General features: G+C 39.4%; 1 protein-coding gene across 2 annotated transcripts in view; it reads left to right on the forward strand.

Moving 5' to 3' along the window:
* The window catches only part of FGD4 (FYVE, RhoGEF and PH domain containing 4), a 183,952-nt gene extending 176,904 nt beyond the window's left edge, over nucleotides 1-7,048 (forward strand). For both annotated transcript variants that reach the window (XM_084617712.1, XM_084617713.1), the window contains exons 12-17: nucleotides 1,976-2,006; nucleotides 2,233-2,328; nucleotides 2,722-2,847; nucleotides 4,807-4,947; nucleotides 6,094-6,234; nucleotides 6,572-7,048. In XM_084617712.1, coding sequence (XP_084473838.1) covers nucleotides 1,976-2,006; nucleotides 2,233-2,328; nucleotides 2,722-2,847; nucleotides 4,807-4,947; nucleotides 6,094-6,234; nucleotides 6,572-6,829 — 793 coding nt within the window. In that variant the 3' untranslated portion in view covers nucleotides 6,830-7,048. The remainder of the gene's footprint in view (nucleotides 1-1,975; nucleotides 2,007-2,232; nucleotides 2,329-2,721; nucleotides 2,848-4,806; nucleotides 4,948-6,093; nucleotides 6,235-6,571) is intronic.
* Nucleotides 7,049-20,464: the final 13,416 nt, after the last annotated feature.

Below are 20,464 nucleotides of genomic sequence, written 5' to 3' on the forward strand. Positions count from 1 at the left end.
ATTCAAAACCCATAGAAAAGTTATTTTGTGTTAAATTGTATTAGGACTCTTCCATGAAGGTAAATTTGTCTTTTAATGTTTTGATTCAATAATAGATTATTTTTTATTACATATCCTACTGGTCAGAAATTGTTGTGTGGTGGCAGAAGTAACACCATACAATGTGTTGACTGTGTTCCACCTGGAGGCAGCTGCATTTCACATGTGCAAAGCATTTTGTGACTGTGAACAAAATGCAGTTATCAACTATTTTTATTTTGTTCAACTTCCAGGGTGGTTAGTACTTTCATTAGCACTAAAGTTATTTAGTTTAGGGGGGAAACTTGTCTAGTTTTTGTGAACATTTTAGGGTGTGTTTCATAAAGTTCATTCAAAATTGTGAAGTAATATGTACAAAAATGCCACCCTAAAACTAGATCAGTGAGATTAAAATAATCTTAGTTGATGCATACTTTATTCTTAATGTATCCTATGCATAAATCTCATCCTATAAACTTGTCATAGCTCTGATGAAATGTTTAGTTTGCCCCAGGAATTCCCTTTTCCAGATAATTTTATATATTTATTTTCAGATTACTGCTTGAGTGCATTTTAGTGTTTCAGTCACTTTTTTTTTTAAATAGATAGTAGATCACTTCCTACATGGAGGGATTGCTTGTCTGATATGGGGATTACATACTACTTTTAAAAGTTAGTTGAGTTGTTGGATTAGGGAGAATTATTTTATCTAATTAGAAGATTCATTTTTCCAATATTTACAGACGGTAAAGAATGAGGAACAGGACTCTGTCCTTCTATTTTTGGATTCTAGTTTTATTGCTAGTTGCAGTAATATTACAAAATATAGAAGTGACACTGGAGGCATTCTCACCATAGATGGGTATGTGATCTCACCTGCACATCCCATCCAGCAGTAGGAAAAATCAAAAGGATTGTGTGATTGAGAATTCTTTTTGTATGCACCTTACTTCATCAAAGTGAGGGGAGGAAGTGTTAAATGAGTAGCAGAACAAAAAATACTGTGGTGCTATTGTAACGCCGACAGACCCTGGTGGGACCTCTGGAATTTAGTGAATGAGCCCCTACTACATAAGCTAAAAGCCAGTTGGCTGTTAGCTAAGGCTGTAGAGCAGACTCATTTCATCTCTCTCTTTAATTGGTCTCGGTGCCACTAGATGGGACAGAACACCACACCCAGGTGGTGTGTGGGTTACACTATTTCAAGTCTTTTTTTTCCTGATTCAAAATTCATAGGAAATTGGGTTTGTATTTACCCCATCACCAGATTACGGTAGTGTATTTACTTGGGGTACAAGGCATGTTTTCATAGGATTTGAATTTAGAGGCCTTATTGAGATGCTTTGAAAACAATTAATGTACAAGATTCTGGGTGGAAAATGCTTGGCCCTGTTGTCTTCGAAAGACCACCTACGCCAGTGAATAAAAGGGAACATACGGATGCCTGGTTTATGGTGTTAAAACAAAACTTTCCTTTATTTCTGTTAGATAGTATCACCCTATTATGTCAACCCTTTTTATTTCTGCTCTTGTTTACTTAACTTTAATTTGAGGAAGGGAGCTGCAGGGAAAAGTTGATATATACTGATGCAGTTTCTCCCATTTTGGTTCATTTACAGCTATCTTAAATTCACACTGAAATGTGTGTGCTGTTTCTTTTATACACTGTGCTTTAAGAAAGCTTAATGCTGGAAATGCCATTATTATATATGTTTACAGAGTGCATTTAAGATGATCTTTCACGTAGAACTTAATTCTAGTCCATTAAACTTACCAGACTTCAAACCACGATTCTGATCCATTTTTAACTGGACAGTTTCATGAACACTGTTTTTATAAATGTTGGAATCATTTCAAATTCTCTGCTTCTTTTGTAAGTTACAGCTTCATTCACCAACTACCATGAGCTAATGTTTCCTAAGCTAGTTTTATACTAATATGTCAATGTTTGTTTTAGTTCTGAACAAGATAAGGAAGAATGGATAAAGGTAAACACATCTACATTTTGACTTTCCTTAATTAAAAAAAAAAACCTTTATTTTTGGGCTGTGCCTGTGGTATTTAAGTTGAAATATTAACTTCTGATGAAATCAAATGCTGATCGTAATTAATTCACATTTCTGGTAGTTTTGTTGTTGGTCATTAAGTAGTCTAATTTCAAAGAGTCTATTAAATTTGTATGTTTGAGACCTTTATCCATTGTATTTATAATAGGCTCTTCAGAATACCATAGAAGCTTTTCATCAGAGGAATGAAACCTTCAGAAATGCCATTGCAAAAGAATATGAGGACATGCCCATTGAAGTTTCTGTAAGTTGAGTTACTGTAGCTTTGTACAACTGGTGCCCTTTTTGTCCTTTTCCAGTTACAAATGGCATATTGCTGGAGGGTGTCAGATGCTGCATATTCAGGCTTAGGATTCTTCTAGAAATGGAATTACAAAGTAATCATTTTGCTGGTCAACCATTTCCCTTTATGAGCCAGACCATGCCTTATAAACAATCCTGTTCTTTCTAAAATGAATGATGGAGTGTCCTTTCGGCAATGTGTTACAATCTTTGACTGGATTCTTTGTTAGCTATCTCTTGCGTAGATTTCAAAACATAGCTTGAGCTGTGCTTTGCCATTTCCTTTCCAGAGGAAGAGAATAATTATTTTCTCTACTAAAAATACTGCACAATTGTCCTTCTTTTCCCTCTTCAGAAGGCTGAGCTTGGGAAGAGAGCACCAAGATGGATCCGAGACAATGAAGTAACAATGTGCATGAAATGCAAAGAGCCCTTCAATGCACTGACAAGGAGAAGGCATCATTGTCGAGCATGTGGACATGTAAGTGCAAAGCTACATCTGCTAGCTGGGTGACCAGACTCTAGAACAGATCTAAACAGTTGTTTAGAGTCCCCATCTGGTAGCTGGTTGTTGTTCATGTTACTGCAGCAGAGACTTCAGCTGTGACCTTTGTGGTTTGTAAGTAGCAGCTCTATTAGGTGAGCCAAAAAACAGAGCAGAAGCTGGAAAGAATTTCTTGTAAATTGTTCTTAGCAGAGCTAGGTATCTAAATGTGTAAGATATGCAAAATGCCTGAAATATCAGTCCAGACTAGATCAACTATGACCTATGCACTCACCTTGGGATGCACTATAAATAGAGCAAAACTACCGTGCTTCTTCCCTCATCTCCCAGTAAGTTATTTCTTTCTCCAGTAAGTGATGGTGCAACGCCTGATTTTAATCTTAGTCTCAGAGTTTATCCTGGGTGATTTTGCATAATGTACATTTACATGCCTTTACTGCATTCATAACTTCGCTTTTGTGCTTTGCACTATGCTTCAGGCATTGTCATTAGCTCTTTCTGATTAGCACTAACTCTTTTAGTAGTTTTTGGGTTGCTTCCTCCAATTTAGAGGTGCCCAGTTAAACTTATGATCATTCCTTTTCCTTCCGCATGATTGGTGATTCAGGAAATTCTTAATTGACTTCTTTTTGTATTCTCTCTAATGCATGTCCTTCCATTTCATTTTAAAATGTTGTTTCATGGGGATATAAATATATTTTTAAAGGCTAATTCAGGTTGCTGCCAGAAGTCTTTTCTAGAAATGATACTTAATATTGCTCACTTACTTTTCATTAGGGGTTTTGGTTGAAGACCTTATGATCTAGATTAGTATGGGTTGGGCCCAACGAAAAACATTTGTTTTGGTGGTATATCAGAGTGCAGAATACATAGTACCGCTTATGTACTATTCCAGTTAGCTACTACAACCACTAAAAAAAAATTATTTTCACTCTCTTCTGTTTTTCATGCTGGGCTTCTTTTTCTCCTCAGAGGAATATTTGCTGCTGAAAAATGTTTACAATAAAAGACTTTCCTCCTACACCTTTTAGGAGTCTAGCTTTCTTGTTTTAGTCTATTTAAAAGAAAAAAGTTCACTGTCGGGGTACAACATGGAACTGTTTCAGTTCTTCCCTTGGTATGTGTTCGTCGTTGTTGTTTCATAACAAACTATGAAGCTGTATGCTTAGATTTCGTAACAAAGTTAAAAGATGTTTGTTTCCGACAAAAGCAACAATTTCTTTTACAAAAAACATGGGTATCATTTTATATGTATTGGAGTGTATAGATCAGTGGTTCTCAACCCGTGACCAAATCAGCACACAGCTGCAGCCCATGCTGGGCGATACAGGTAGTATATATATTGTGTGGATGTGGCCCCACGCAACAGAGAGAGCTGCATGTGCCACCTATAATGGTAAATGGGTTGAGAACCACTGATATAGAGAATGAAATAGTAAGCGTACCTCTTGAGTGTTTCCTGCAGAAAAAGGACCACAAGACTAAACTGAATGGGGGCGTTTCTGCAGGAGAATTTATCTTATACTCAAGTTGTCCTTAATATTGATGTGAAGATATAAATTTGAAAGCTCTGATTGACCTCAGTGAGATTTAAACATGTGCTTAAGGTCAAGCTCATTGTGTAAGCACCCATCCTGAATGTGGGTGATTTCCTGAATCAGGACCTAAATTGTAGAACAGTTAAAAGAATCCTAGTACGCATTTTATTCAGTCCAGCAATTTGAAAGGTAAAAAGCACTCACTTATTCAAGAAATAGTGAAATATAATTAAAAATTGTTTTTCTTTTAAATTACAATTGGTATGATAGATAGCATTGCCAGTGTCAGAAGACAGCACTTACACCTCACTTGATCTACATTTTAGGAGTTTTTTAATTGATCATTAGATTTTGCTGGTAATTTTTCTTGCTTAATCTATTATTTCTTTTTCCTAAGGTGGTTTGCTGGAAATGTTCTGATTATAAAGCTCATCTTGAATACGATGGCAATAAATTGAACAAAGTTTGTAAGGACTGCTATCAGATTATAATGGGTTGCACAGACAGTGAAGAAAAGAAAAAGAAAGGCATCTTGGAGGTACGCTGTTTAAAGAATGAAATACTTGAATCTGTAAAATTCCTGCATGGGCATCTATTGCTACATACAATAAGAATCTGTTGGCTCATCACTAGCTGAAAAGTCCTATGAGCCAGTAAAATTCTGTTGTTTTGTTTTGTTTTTTTACCACTTCACAAATAAACAATATTGAAGTTTGGAGCAAGGCCACCCAATCGGATTGCGTACGCCAATTAGGTAAATCATCGTAGCTGGCTGCAATGGAACTCAGTGAAAGTTACTCTTTATCTCTGAGCCAATCAGATTGAATATGTATCCTCAAAGTTGAATAATTTTTTTTTACTGGACTTCACCATATATATCTTCAGTATGCTAGTTCAAAAAAACCCCAAAATATGCTATATCTTTGAAATTTGTGGCCAGAATGAAGAGAATTTCAGATATTTCTGATGACATTCAAAATACCCGTAACAAGACTTAGTTTTGATCAATTTATGTAGCAGTAAATCTCTCAATATTAGCAAAAACATATCATGCTGAGATAGATTTCTATTGGGGTGAACATCAAGAGAAATTGACCTAAGATTGATTGTCTGAAAAATTGACTGAAAAATGGTTGCATTCCAATATGACCTTTGAAAATACATTTCTGTTGGATGCTTTCATAAAATTTTGAATGCCAAAAGAGGAGCATAATTGTGATGGGTTGCTGGTAACATTTGGATGCCTTCATGGTAGACATGCTAGAAATCAGAAAGATTGTTTCAGATATTAAAGAATCTAGCAACCAACCACTGGTGGACGTAGATTAAGAGTTAAGGGTGATTCTGCCATGCACTTTAAAAATTCTGGAGGGAGCAAGACAGATTGGGCATATTTAAGGGTGGGAGGTTGAATATATATCTCGATACATTTTTATTTTTCATACACCCTCAGGCCCTTATTCAGTTTTTAATCAGGCAAACTCTCATGATCTTCAGCAGACGTTTGTCAGGATTTGGCTCCTCATTAGCACTTTAGAACATCTCTGAGAAACTTCCACAGATTGTTATTAATGGTGTTGTATTTAATTGTTCTGTTTTATGCATTCTTGTCAAAATCATGAAAACTTGAGTTTTTCTTAAGGAAAATATTTTCCTTCTGACACTTTGTACTATCTCCCCACAGATTGAATCAGCTGAAGTCTCTGGAAACAGTGTCATATGTAGCTTTCTTCAATATATGGAAAAATCAAAGCCTTGGCAGAAAGCTTGGTGTGTTATTCCTAAACATGAAGCTCTCGTGCTATACATGTATGGTGCTCCACAGGTATGTAGCGAGGAAACAGAGTGAAAACAAATAGAAAATCCCTCCCACCCCCCTCACTCCTTTGCCCCATTGTGGCATCTGGGGAAAAAGACATGTAACGTGAGAATAAGGGGAAATCTGTGTAGGCAGTGGTGTTGTAGCAGTGTCAGTCCCAGGATGTATAGAGAAGGTGGGTGAGGTATCTTTTTTATTGGACCAACTTCTGTCAGTGAGAGAGACAAACTTTTGAGCTTACACAGAGCCCTTCTTCAGGTCTGGGAATAGTCAAGGAGTTGTTTTCAGCCTGTGTATTGTGAACCACAGCAGGTTTTTATCAGGATTTATTTCTTTTTCCTAGGATGTTAAAGCTTTGGCTACAATTCCACTACTGGGCTATGCAGTAGATGACACTCCAAGAAGTGCTGACCTCCCGCATAGCTTTAAACTGACCCAGTCCAAATCTGTACACAGCTTTGCAGCAGACAGCGAGGAACTGAAACAAAAATGGTTGAAAGTCATCCATTTAGCTGTCAAAGGTGAGACACCGGAATGTCAAAATGAATTGCAGATGAGTTTAGAGGAGCAGCCTGAATCGTCTAAAAAATCCGAATGCTGAAGCTCAAGACCACGTTCTGTTTTAAAATAATCCAGTCAGATTCTTGGTTAATTTTTCTTTGTTCAAGCAAAAGAAGCAAATTCTCCTAATGACTACATGCATCTCTTAGCACTTTATGTTGAAAAGATACTGATCTATTTAGAGATCACTTTCTTATATTTATGTTCTGTCAATGAAGTTAATGTACAGACCCATTCCACAGAATTTTTTTAAAAAAACATAAATGCCATTAAAAGAACAAAACCTATTAACTTTAGTGTACTTCTTGTTTGTCTCAAAGTAAATTGCATTGTATGATTCACTTGCTATTGGGTTAAAGTTTGCTACTTTAATAAAGAATGTGGATATTTGATGTATCCTTTACATGTTAGGACTTTATCAGTATAAAAGATATACCTCCACATTGCCAAAATAGATCTGTAGTGAAATATACTGGGACAGTTCGGTTTATTGTATCTAGTTTATAGAATTACTTACACAATGCTGTACATATGTTATATTCACTTTTTTAATGCAAATTGCTTTTATAATAATTGGCTTTTGTCAGTTTATCAGGAAAAGAATCTAATTGTTTCAGTTTAGAAGTTCATTGCTAAAATAAAAGTACAATATATGTACAGTGTTAGAAAAAATTGTACTTGATTTTGCTTCATGACAGTACATAGGTTCTTATTAGTCTATAATTTATTTAAAATAAAGCATGTCTTCTCTTGCAAATTAAGCAGAGGGTTCTGAATTGAAAAAAATCACTCTTTAGTGATTTAACTAATTTACACCTACTGATCTTATTTTTATACATTATGAATTTTTTAAAAATAGCAGTAATTTAAGTGGCATGTAATGGATTTGTGAATTCCAGCTGTGTTTTTAAAAAAGAGTAGTCTTCTCTCTTTTTTTTTTGTTCTGTGCCTGTTATCTTTAAGGTGCCGGTGCTACCTTTCTAAAATACAGTATGTGCTTTGGCAATTAACATCCTGATCTTAAATGATCTTCTGGGATCATATTTTTTTTTTGCCTTTATGGTCATTGGAACACTTGTACGTGTTTAAAGTGTTTTAACTTTCACAAATACACATATTGCATCAGCTAGTGATAACTAAAAACTATCTGCAAGGATTATACATCATACTGTATGTTAGAGCCTTTTTGAATGAACTCAGATATAAAGTCTGATCCTGCAATTCTTGACTTGCATGAGTAGTCCTTACTCCTATTGAGTTCACTAGGACTGCTCTTGGGAATAAAGACTTACCTGTGTGAGTCAGGCTTTGACTATTGGGCCCGTGATGAATCTTCATTTCTAATAGTCTTTTATGTAGGGACAAACGACTCTGCTATAAGAGGATTTCTCTGTAACATTTTAGATGGACTATAAGTCTTTATAGTGCATATGCAATGACTGGCTCACTAATAGAACAAGTTAATCAATTTCTGACTTAAAAAAAACCAAATGAAATCTTTTATTTTCTAAAATACAGCAATTAGTTAAGATGGTCCCAAGTCACAAAATTCAGATTTAGATAGTCTTCTCAAAAACTCTGGGGGATAGACGCAATCAAAACTCTGGATCCATCTTTACAATTAGATAAAAATCAGTAACTTGAATCAAGATTTACTTTACCCCCCAAATTTATTTTGTCACTCTGACAGATCTTACTTTTTTTTATCATTGAGGGTGAAAGATTATCTTTCAGTCAACTGTTGTACTTGTGTATAGTCATTCACTTAATGTCATTTACTTCTGTGCATCCCAAATCTGTCTGTATTGCCCAATACTTAGGGAGACCAGGGTGAGTGTAAGGCAGTCACAGCAAATTCTGTGCTAACTCTTATGCACCCTCACTGAACTCAGTGGGCCAGATTCTCATCTCAGTTGTACTAGTGTAAATCTGGTGTAACCCTCTGATTTCAGTGGAGTTAGTCCAGATTTTTACCCAAGCAAGATCAGAATCTGGCCTCGTAAAGTTGCCCAGGATGTATGTCATTGCAGTGTTTGTCCCTTGGTCTTCACTTAGTTTAGACTGCTCTGCATGTAATTCTGTTCACTACTTTATTTTAATGCAGTATATAGTGTACAACTTATTTTATTTAAAAAAAAATCCTTTGGCAGTGTAGAAAAATTCAAACCACTTCTACAGTTCATAGTATGTCCCTTAAAGTTGGGCCCTCTCATACCCTTAGATTCATGCTGGTGTACAGGGGCAAACTAACGCATGGATCTGCTCATCTCACTCAGAAAGTGCAGCGTGACTTGGCCTCCTCTGTAGTAGCATTGCCTTCTTTCCCCAAATGGTACTGTCTCCTGGGGACATCCAGGCTTAGGGCATGGAAACACATAGGCTGAGCTCTGGCCAGAAAGAAGTACCTGGGGGTCAGTATTATATCTTTCCATGACCATTCTCCTCAGTGGAGATCTGCCTTCAAAAGGAGTTCCCAAGGCAACTGCTGATTTCTGAGAGCCTTGTCAGTGCATCTTGAGTGGGAATATCATTGCCAATACCCTGGAAGTCATGGATCATGCAGAATCTACATGAGGTTTCAGGACCTGTTCCATGAATGGACAACTCCCTCACCCACCCAATAGAAAAGAATCATGTAAGGAAAACCTCAGGTTTATTCTCCTTTGTCCCCTCCCACAGGAAGGGATGATCTGGACTGGAAATAATAATATATAGCACTAATAAAGTGCTTCATATTTTCAAAGCACTTCCCAAACATTAACTCAGTCTTCCTTGTGAGGCACATAAGTAGGCAATATTTTCCCCATTTTCCTAGATAGGGAAAACTGAGAAGCAAAGAGATTAGGGTCTGACTGTTCTGAGAGAGGCTAAGTACCTGCAACCGCTTCAGTTGGAGTTGTTGGAGTCAGCACCTCTGAAAGACCAAGCCCTAAATGACTTCTTCCAAAATCAGACTCTGAATTAGGGATTAAGCCAGAATCAGAAGTCAGGTGTTCCAGTACCTGGTCCCTTTCTCATTCCTGGTCCATATTAGCTCATTTTGAGCCATTAAAGTTTGTGTAAATCTGTAATTAGGTTTTTGACCCAATAATTTATTTCATTTTATTATCATAAAACTGTCTGCTCAAAGCCTATTCCCTTCTCAGTCAGCACATAATGGGAGATTCTGAAAAGCAAGAATTATTTGATTGTTGTGTGCATTCTACAAGTATAAACACGGGCCAACCATTCTGGACAAAAAGATATAGACAGTGAAGGAGAGAGGTTGCTTTTCTGGACCCAGTGACAACTCTTCCAAGTATTTTTACCCAGTACCTCACAGGCTAATCCACGTACCCGAATGCGAAAGCTTCTGTTTAATTTTAAGGTATATGTTCTGACTGCAAAGACATAAACTGAAAGTGGTAACTGCTATGCTTTAATTCCCATGACGTTAGAACATCTGAATTATGGAGGAAAAAAATTCTTTCCAACCCAACAGTTTAGATTGTGTCCAAATTTCAGCCCTGAGTGAGTTTTTTAAACCAAGTTCCCTAAAGAAAACATTGATAAATGTTTAATTTTAGTAGCATGAAGAGATGCTACATATGTGTAAGTGACAAATGGGCATTCATTTATTATGTATTTGAATGCCTTAGCTACAGTATTTAAGCTTTGTGATCCCTATATTCGAGAAGTGCTCATTTTAAAATGTTTTAGGTGATGGAGGATATTTTTGTGCAATTTAGAGCTTATCAGATATTTGACTACTTACTGTTTTTGTCAGATTTAAGGGTTTTTTTCTGTATTCCACCAGAACTATGGCTAATCAAAAAGCTTTAGTCACATTTATTTGGCAAATAATGGTAAAATTTACATTATTTTTTCAACATATTTTTCCTGATGACTGCAAGCACAGAATCTCATTTGGGTAACCCTTTGCATTATTTTTAATATGTCTTAAACATTTCTGTACTACTGTTCCTATCTATTTTATTATGGCTTCATGTAATTACACTTGAACGATTAAAGGCTGTTAAAGCCTGTAGCATCTTGCAGCTTCAACTCTATTGACTTTGACAGGAGTATTTTTTGTATTTAAATACCCCAGTTCGACAGGAAAATATTTTTTGCAAAAAGCAAGCACTGAAAAAGGAAAACATTCTCTTCCCATTGGAGTGGAATGTTGAAAATATGTAAAGTATGTGTGCACATCATATAATTGCAGCTTTTTACAAAGAGGATCTCAAAGCTCTTTACTAACCTTTAATAAGCCTCATAATACCCTTGTGGGGTTAGAGGTGTATTATTCCTTCCATTTTAATATATGGGGTAAATTGAGGCAGAGAAACTAAATACAGAACACATACCCCAAGCCTGTATGGGTTTTAGAAGAGGTTACAGACAAGAATTCAAACAGGGTCTAAGTAGAGTGGTCAAAACTTTGAAACTTGAAAAGATGGGGAAAACTTCAAAAACTTTAAATCTTTTCCCCATTTTTACTATGGCTGTAGTTGGTCAAACTTTTAATTTCAAAAGGAAAACATGGAATTCCAAAAAAAGTGGCCATTTTTTCACTTTTTTTTATGAGTTCTAGTTCTAAGAACACCTGTTTTCTTACAGGAAGTTTTAAAAATGTTAACTATGGAAATAATTCTAAATAATGAATTTGAGACCCATCCATGAAAGCATGTAGGGACAGATCCTGAGCTGATGTCAATTGGCATAGCTCCCATGGTGCCTAAACAGCTCTGATGTTTTACATTAGCTCTATGTCTGGCTTATATTCTCTGAAGGCATGCGCATGACAACCGGGATCTTTAGATGTGCTGCTGCTACTGCCATTCACCTGGACTCATAGGACCAGAGCCAACTTAAAATTGATTTCAGTGGGAGCTGGATCAAGTTCATAACCCTCTATCACACTATTGCAATCTCCAAAACAACTAACAATGGCATAGGTGAGAATAAGTAGGTGGAAGTCCTTGAGAACAAATTATTTGTTTTCAGGCAGATAATTCAAATAATAAAGAATTGGGGTGGGCAATACCAACAATTGTATGTGCAGAATCCTTAAAAAAAAAAATTGGCAAGGTGTGTATGGGTCTAACTCTATAGTGTTTGTGATGAGCTTAAAATGAACTATAAAAAGGAGACCTTGTTTTATCCTAGCTGTTATCTACTTCATGGCCATCTTGGTAAGAGGCAGTTAACTTACCAATATGGTTCTGACCAATTGGACTGTAGCGGAATATATTCTTTGGATGGAAATTTACATATGCCAATCAGATTGCTTTTTTTAGTCCTCTCTCCTTTTTATAAAACAATAGGGAGGCTTAATTAACATATATTTTTAAGACAATTATAATAGACTGATCTGATTCAGACAGCATTTTACAATCAAAAGTACACTGTGATTTAAAAATATAAGTAGTCTTTTGACAAAATTGTATATACCTTAAGGGGATAAAAATCAATACATAAGTAGATCTACTTTAGTTGCCTGTTTACTGTTTCCAACTGATTTACAAGCTGATATTCAGTCTAAGTATTCAGCTAAATATTCAACGTGGTTTTCGTACTGCCTCTTCATTAAATTATTCTCACATTTATTCATGACATTGTCATCCCCATCCCTCCAAATAAATGTAGATTTTATTTCTCGACAAAATGGTAAAAGCAGATGATTTCCATGAATAAAACATGTTGTTTCTGTCAATGTGTGATACTAACCTACTTCAATTTATAGTTTATCCTTGTGAATTCATTAACTATTTATAGTGGCAATGTTCAAGAAAGGGTAGGGAACTGTGTCAAAGCCTCTTTTACACAGAGGTGCCATAACGTTTAGAGGAAGGAGAGAAAGTTTGTTATACATGGGGAACAATTTGCAATAGAAGGATATTTTACATACAGTAAGATATCTCCTGCTACCACTTAAGCTAATGGGAGTTAGACTGTTTGCTTCAGTGGGAGTTGGATCAGCCCTACTGTGTAATGTCCGCTATACATGCAGTGCATTAGAACCTCTCAATTATGAAAACACTGTTTTCAGTTTAATTTGGAAGAAACTGATTTTTTTAATTAAAAAAAACCCAACCCTAATGTTTCAAAGAGGTGTAAATTTTGCTCTGATTTTACACTGAATTGCAAAATTTCAAAAAAGAGGCAAAATTTAAGTTGTGCAAATATAAGTGGCAATTTTTCTGGTCAAGAAATATATGAATGTAAAATATTTGCAGATATTGTATATATTTTCTGTAACATATGTATATTTGGTCATAAAGATGGGAGCTGGTGTATTGTAAAATTAAGCACTTTAATTCCTGTTGAATACTTAGTTTGTATGCTGTAAAATAAAAGCATCATTAAGTACTGTTGACTATCTTTCCATGATTTATTGCTGTGCTGATAAATTATTTAAAGTATAATGCCTAGCATATAGATGACACTGGAGAATAAGGGTTTGTCTATATAAGAAAGTTGTCATGGCTTAACTTAATATGCGATGTTAAACCAATGCAAAACGTCATGTGGATGCTGTACAAACATAAATTCTGGTTGATGATATGCAGCTATTTTGAAGTATTACTTCAAAAGGGGTAAACAGTGAGGTGGCAAAATTTTGCAGATGATACAAATTTGCTCAAGATAGTTAAGTCGCAGGCAGGGATAGATGAGACAGAAAATTCTACATTGCCTCTATATAAATCCATGCTATGCCCACATCTTGAATACTGAGTGAAGATGTGGTCGTCCCATCTCAAAAAAAGATGTATTGGAATTGGAAAAAGTTCAGAAAAGGGCAACAAAAACGATTAGGGGTATGCAACAGCTGCCATATGAGGAGAGATTAATAAGACTGGGACTTTTCAGCTTGGAAAAGGGACAACTAAGGGGGGGGCATATGCTTGAGGTCTATAACATCATGACTAGTGTGGAGAAAGTAAACAAGGAAGTGTTATTTACTCCTTCTCATAACACAAGAACTAGGGGTCATCAAATGAAATTAATAGGCTGCAGGTTTAAAACAAACAAAAGGAAGTTGTTGTTTTCCACACAACGCACAGTCAACCTGTGGAACTCCTTGCCATAGGACGTTGTGAAGGTCAAGACTTTTACAGGGTTCAAAAAAGAACTAGGTACATTTATGGAGGATAGGTCCATCAATGTCTGTTAGCCAGGATGGGCAGGGATGGTGTCCCTAGCCTCTGTTTGACAAAAGCTGGGAATGGGCGACAGGATGGATCACTTGATGATTACCTGTTCTGTTCATTCTCTCTGGGGCACCTGACAGTGGCTAATGTCGGAAGACAGGATACTGGGCTAGAAGGACCTTCAGTCTGACCCAGTATAGCCATTCTTAAGTTATGTTATTACTACAAAAACTGTTATATCGTGAATGCCATTCCAAAGTGTGGTGGCAAAAGAATAAAAGAGGGTCATCAACTTAATATGTTCAAGCATTGAAATGTATTTTCTCTAGACAATATCACTTACCTAAGCATGGGTATGTCAGGTCAGAGGTCACCTTGGCAATGAAGTCACCTAGCAGAAAGGTTCAGGTCCTTTAATGGAATTGGCATATTGGGTATTTTTACTGTAAAAATAAATAAATAAAACTGAATTCTGCAGAATTCCATGTGGTCCCTATAGACCTGGAGGAGGTCTCCTGCATGAGACCACTTATCTCAAGCAAAAGACACTAAAAAATTTAAATTTAAAAAAAAAATTAAACATGCAAAACTCAGTTTAATACCCTGTTATCATAAAAAAATCACTTTCTCCCATTAACAAATATTTTTCTACATATTTGCATTGTGCAAACTATTAGTTAGAGTGAACATGGAGAACAATTGATCCCCATCTTCTTTATAACAACCCTTAACATATTTGAAAACTTATCAGGTAACCCCTCAGTCATCTTTCTCAGGACAAAACATGCTCAGTTTTTTAAAATACTTTTTTAACCTTTCCTCATAGGTCAGGTTTTCTAAACCTTTTATCATTTTTGTGGATCTCCTCTGCACTCTTTCCAGTTTGTCCACATCTTTCCTAAAGTGTGGTACCCAGAAGTGGACACAGTACTCTAGCTTTTGATTGTTCCCATAATTTACAACTTTGCAATAACATGGAAGAAAGTTCTTCCCAGCCCCAAGCAGTTAATGGTTGATTTACATCTAGAAGATAGAGGGTTTGATAGTGTAACTGCAGATGGTATTCTTAGTAGTCATATAAACAAGGGGGTTTTACCATTGGGGTATTCAAAGGAAGTTTGAACACCCCACTCAATCACAACTTGCCACCATGTGAGAAAAAAAACTGGCAGAAGTTAGGGTTGTCAATTTTGGTTGGACCTATTCCTGGAGGTTTCATTACACGACATAATCTTTAATTCCTAGAGACTCCAGGACAATCCTGGATGATTGGAATCCCTACCATAGTCACTAAAACTCAAGAGAGACAAGAAGAGAGGAACAACTTCCTCTCTCCACATCATCAATCTGCTGTTGATCCATCTTCAAGCTGAACTACAGTGGAGGTCTCACTCTTTTCTCCCTCCACCCTCATCGTGCTCAGCTCTGGGGCAAGATAAGCAGAGCTTCTGAAGGCTGTTGGGCTAACCTAAAGGAGCTCCACCTCAGAACTGAGGGATAGGGCAAAGAGAAGCACCCCCCGCAGCGAGCAACCTCTAGCCCATTGTTTCAACCTAGCCCCTGCAACTCCCCTCAGCCCCCACTCAGCATCTCCACCAGCCCCAAACTAATTACTCAGTATTTGTTCAAACTGAATTTAATCTGCTATTGTGCTGCCCAATGACCAAGCTCTGTTAGGTCTTTCACAATTCTGTTTAAGCCCTCAGACCTCAGTTCAAGGGTTTATAGGCTCCCTCTGCTGAGCATACAGTGTACTTTTGGAACTGAGTCATGAGGATTTTCAATTTCCAATTGCTCTGACTCCATGTCAAATAGGGCATCTTTACAAATATGTGACCATGACTTGGAACAACAGACACTGATTGCAGTTGTCGTTATTTTTGAGATTCTCAGCAGCTTGACAATTTTCAGAATCAACATTTTAAAATGCAGTACACTCATTGCTGTGATACTGATACAAATGCAGTGATCTGAGGTTGACTAAACATAAAATTATGGTTGGCATATTACAATATTCAACAGATTCCTTCTATAAGTGGTGGCTCTCATTCAAGATCCCAGTAGAAGTTAAACGAATTGTTTGTGGTGAAGGTGGTGGAATATTTTCTGCAAAGGAAAATCACGCTTCCTTAATTTGTTGAATTCTTGGAATGTGTCAGTAAACTAGTAGGTCTTTGCCAAAGTTCCTCATAAGAGGCTACTAAAGAAGCTAAGTAGTCATGGGGTGAGGCAGAGTATTAGTGCTGACCAAAAACTGCTAGGAGACCCCCCAAAAAGTAGGATTGAGCAGTCAATTTTCATCTGGGCAAGAGATTAACTGAATGGTGCCTCAAGATTCAGTACTAGAGTGTCATACTGTCAGGTATGGCTTACAGCTGAAAGTGCCAGTCTCAGGTCAGACTGTTTAAAAAAGAGGGCAGACGCCCCAAACTGATGGTGCATTCTATAATTAGATTTCACCAAGCTGGTAACGTGTGCTCCTGGATCACTATATTAGTCTTACCGTGGAGCCACAGACAGGCCCTTTAAGCTGTCCAGCGCCTCTTTACCACCTGGACAAACTGGAATTGGTGATGAAAGTTTACTAAAAGCAAAAATCACCTCACATTACGTTAGATTTCTCCCAACCCTAAAGGGTTGGTCACTTACCCCAGGTCAATGGATACTCTGGAGTTCACACCAAAAACGAAGTTGACAGCCATTTTCTCTAGTAAACTAATTAAAGGTTTCTTGGGTAAGAAAAAGAAATGAGTTATTGAGAGGTGAAAGCAGGGAAAATACATTAACGTGTGAGTCAAAGTTTGTAAGTCCAAAATGATAGCGGAGATGTAGAGTTGCCAACTTTCTAATCACACAAAATTGAACACCCTTGCTCTGCCCTGACCCTTCCCCCAGGCCCTGCCCTGCCCCTTCTCTGAGGCTCTGCCCCCTAGTTCACTCCATGCCCCCCTCTTTCCATCACTTGCTCTCTTCCACCCTCACTTTCACTGGGCTGGGACAGGGGAATGTGGTGCGGGAGAGGGTGAGAGCTTTGGCTGGGGGTGTGGGCTCTGGGGTGGGGCTGGGGTTGAGGGGTTTGGGGTGTGAGAGGGGGCTCTAGGCTGGGGCCAAGGGGGTTGGAGTGGGTGAGGGGTGTGGGCTTTGGGAGGGAGTTACCGTGTGGGAGGGGGCTCAGGGCTGGGGTTGGAGTGTGGGAGGGGGTGCAGGGTGTGGGCTCTGGCCGGGCGGTGCTTATCTCAGGCGGCTCCCAGAAGCAGCCGGCATGTCCAGCTCCTGGGCGCATAGGCCAGGGGGCTCTGTGCATTGCCCATACCTGCAGGCAACGCCAATGGGAGCTGCAGAGCAGGAGCTTGGGGTGGGGGCAAAGTGCACAGCCCCTGTGGCCATCCCTGCACCTAGGAGACGGACATGCCAGCTACTTCTGGGAGCCACGTGGAGCCAGCCGTAGCCCCACTGCGCCACCTACTGGACTTTCCGCTCATGCTCAAATAAATTGGTCAGTCTCTAAGGTGCCACAAGTACTCCTTTCCCTTTTCAACTAGGCATTCTGGTTGAAAACCAGATACCTGGCAACTCTACAAAGATGTTGTAATCTGCTAGCGTTCCAGAAGTCTCTCAGGGTTACCTAGAATAGCTCTAGGTATCTCTGTTCAATCACTCAGTATTCCACCCCGTCAGAATCCAGAGATACGGATTGCTCCCTGGATCCATTCTTATAGGTGTCTTCACTGGGAGGCAATCTGACAAGTGGCTCCAGCATGGGCTTTTCCTCTGATTAAATGCAAACTGGGTCTGTGGATTTCCCATTGTCAAACACAATGATCCATGCTTTAAAGTTAGCTCCAGTCCTGATTGATGGACAATCCAACTAGATACACAACATGTTTAGTTACAACAATCCAAACAATCCTTCCTCAGTTTTCATGAAGTTTAAACATCAAGTAAATATACCTTTGATCTAGGATTAGCTAATTACAGAGTATCATAGGCGTGCACAGCACATTTCATTAGGGTGTGCATCCAGGGAATTTTTTTTTTTAAAGGCGAACATTTCGCACGCTGTTTTCCACCCTGAAAAAAAACAGTAACCTAATTAATAATAATAATTAATAAAATCAACTCACAGAATTAATGAAAAATGTCTGTATATTATATATGAGATTATTATATGAGAAATGAAAATGAGCTTGCTTTGGGATTTTACAAGGCACTTATATCATTTAAACACATTTGGTACCCTGGGTAATGATAACACTTCTTGAAAATCACATAAATAGGGATCTCATGATCCCCTTCCTTCACCCCATTGCAAAGGCGCAGGTGTTATTGCTGGCTGCCCAAGGGCTGCAGCAAACCCTATGGGCAAAACACATGGAAAGAAGAGGATCAATTTATACAGAGGGTTGAAGGGGGACTCCCATAGTGCATTAATTAACACTTAATAAATAGAATCATAGAATCATAGAATATCAGGGTTGGAAGGGACCCCAGAAGGTCATCTAGTCCAACCCCCTGCTCGAAGCAGGACCAATTCCCAGGACCAATACATCAAAATTAAATACATTACAGAGATAAGAACCTGTAACGACACCTTTACTTCATGAGAAGCTCCAGAGAAAGAAGACCCAAAGGAAGTACTGGCAGGGGGAATCCCAGGAAGACCAAAGGGGCTGGTAGAGGGAGCAGACAGAGAACAAGGGTAGAGGCAGAGTGGCTGCAGGGTTGGCCCAGTCTTCTGCATCTCCCCTGTGGGTGGAGACACTGATCTCTATCATTGTAAGAGGGAACAATGGAATGGAATGCCCAGAAGAATGAATGACTTGAGGACAATTTCCTGAGGGACCCATACCCTTGCAGAGCTTTTCTAGCTCTGACATTTACATTTCTACATGGTTTGGCCCACAGAAATAAAAATCTGCACATCTTCCGTGTGGTTTTGGACCAATGGAAAAAAAACAGTTACAATTCAAGTGACTTTTAAAATGCCCTATGAAACTGAGTTAACAAAATAAATGAGCTTCTGAACAACCAGAAAATATACTTCTCAAGTGAAAAACTGTAACTGGACTTCTTTGCAAAGAAATTGTAAGTTTTCTTACAAGAAAAGCCACAAACTGTCTGGAAAGGAAGAGTAGATTAAATTACTTGCCTCAGTGAAGTTAAATACCCAGAGAATTGCTGGGCTTGCGATGATGATGATGACTGGGGCTTGCTCACCTGTGGCTCCCCCGCCCCATGCTGTGGGGGCACAGCCAGGCTGGTCTGCATCTGCAAACAGGCCCCCTGCCTTAGCTGCAGCTCCCATTGGCCTTGGTGGCCAACAGTCTGGGAGCCTCCTGGTCAATGAGCTGGGGAGGGGAGGGGAGGGGAGGGGAGGGGGAAGGCAACGGGGGTGATTGTAGGGAGCTTGGGAGCAGGGGAGGCAGGGGGGAGGGGAGCGGTCTCTGGAGGCACAAAGGGGGGCTCTCTGGAGAAGGGTGATGGGGGCATAGGGGCTGGTGGGGATCTTCCAGGGGGGAAGAGGGTTGTGGGGGGGGCGGGAGGGAGTGATGGACAGAGCCAGCTGCAGCCCGGGTCTGGTCTGTGGGGGAAGGGAGTGTTGCTATACCCGACCCCAAGGAAGCCCCCTCTGTACTGTGTATTTTATGCCAGCCCCGGAGTACCAATCGCTGCTCCTTTCTCCTGCCCCCAGCTCCATCTGTTTGTCTGCCCCCATAATGCCCCCCCATCTGTGTCTGACAGTGACAGACTCCTGCTGCTCTCTCTGCCTGCAGCTCCCGACCTACACCGCCCCGCCCCCCCCCCCCCCCAGCTGGGAACTGGGTCAGCTCTGGGAGGAGGGACGGAGGTAGCGTGCGGAGCTGCCCTGCCTCTGCCGAGACTCTCCGCAGCGCACAGGGTCGCCGGGGATGGGGGAGCTGCCCCCGAGGGGAGAGTGCCCCACATTGCCGAACCGTGGAGCATGGGCACCACGGCCCATCTCACCTCCTATGTATCCAACCCACCCTGCTCCCTGTCCCCTGACTGCCCCTTCCCCTTATCCAACCCCTCCGGCCCTCCCTAACCACGAGGCTCCTAGCAGCGTTTGGCTCAGCGCGGAGCCAGACACGCAGCCCCTTCCCCCCCCCCCAGCTCTGCCCTGCATTAGGCTGTGCCTGGGCACACCCCATGCGCACACCTATGCAGGGTATACACAATGGAACTACATGTAATGAGATAAAAATTAAAGGAGTAACTTGTGGCACCTTAGAGGCTAACAAATTTTTGCAGATACAGACTAACACGGCTGCTACTCTGAAACACGTAATGAGATAGCAGACAACAGAATGCAGGTAGGTGAAAACAATACAATCAACATCTCCTTTTGATCTGTTCTAACAAGTGGATTGGCTTGAACACACTCTGACTTTTTAGCATTTCTTTGATATTTGCATGCAAGTGAATTGCCCTATTGCTCTAGCCTGAGCTAGCAGTCTGGGATTTATATATTTATTAAAGATCTGCAAAAACGGTGTGCAGGTGAGTAGAGAAGGTAGCAA

The sequence above is a fragment of the Lepidochelys olivacea genome, assembly GCF_965140295.1.
Source record: "Lepidochelys olivacea isolate rLepOli2 genome assembly, chromosome: 1".
Taxonomy (NCBI): domain Eukaryota; kingdom Metazoa; phylum Chordata; order Testudines; family Cheloniidae; genus Lepidochelys; species Lepidochelys olivacea.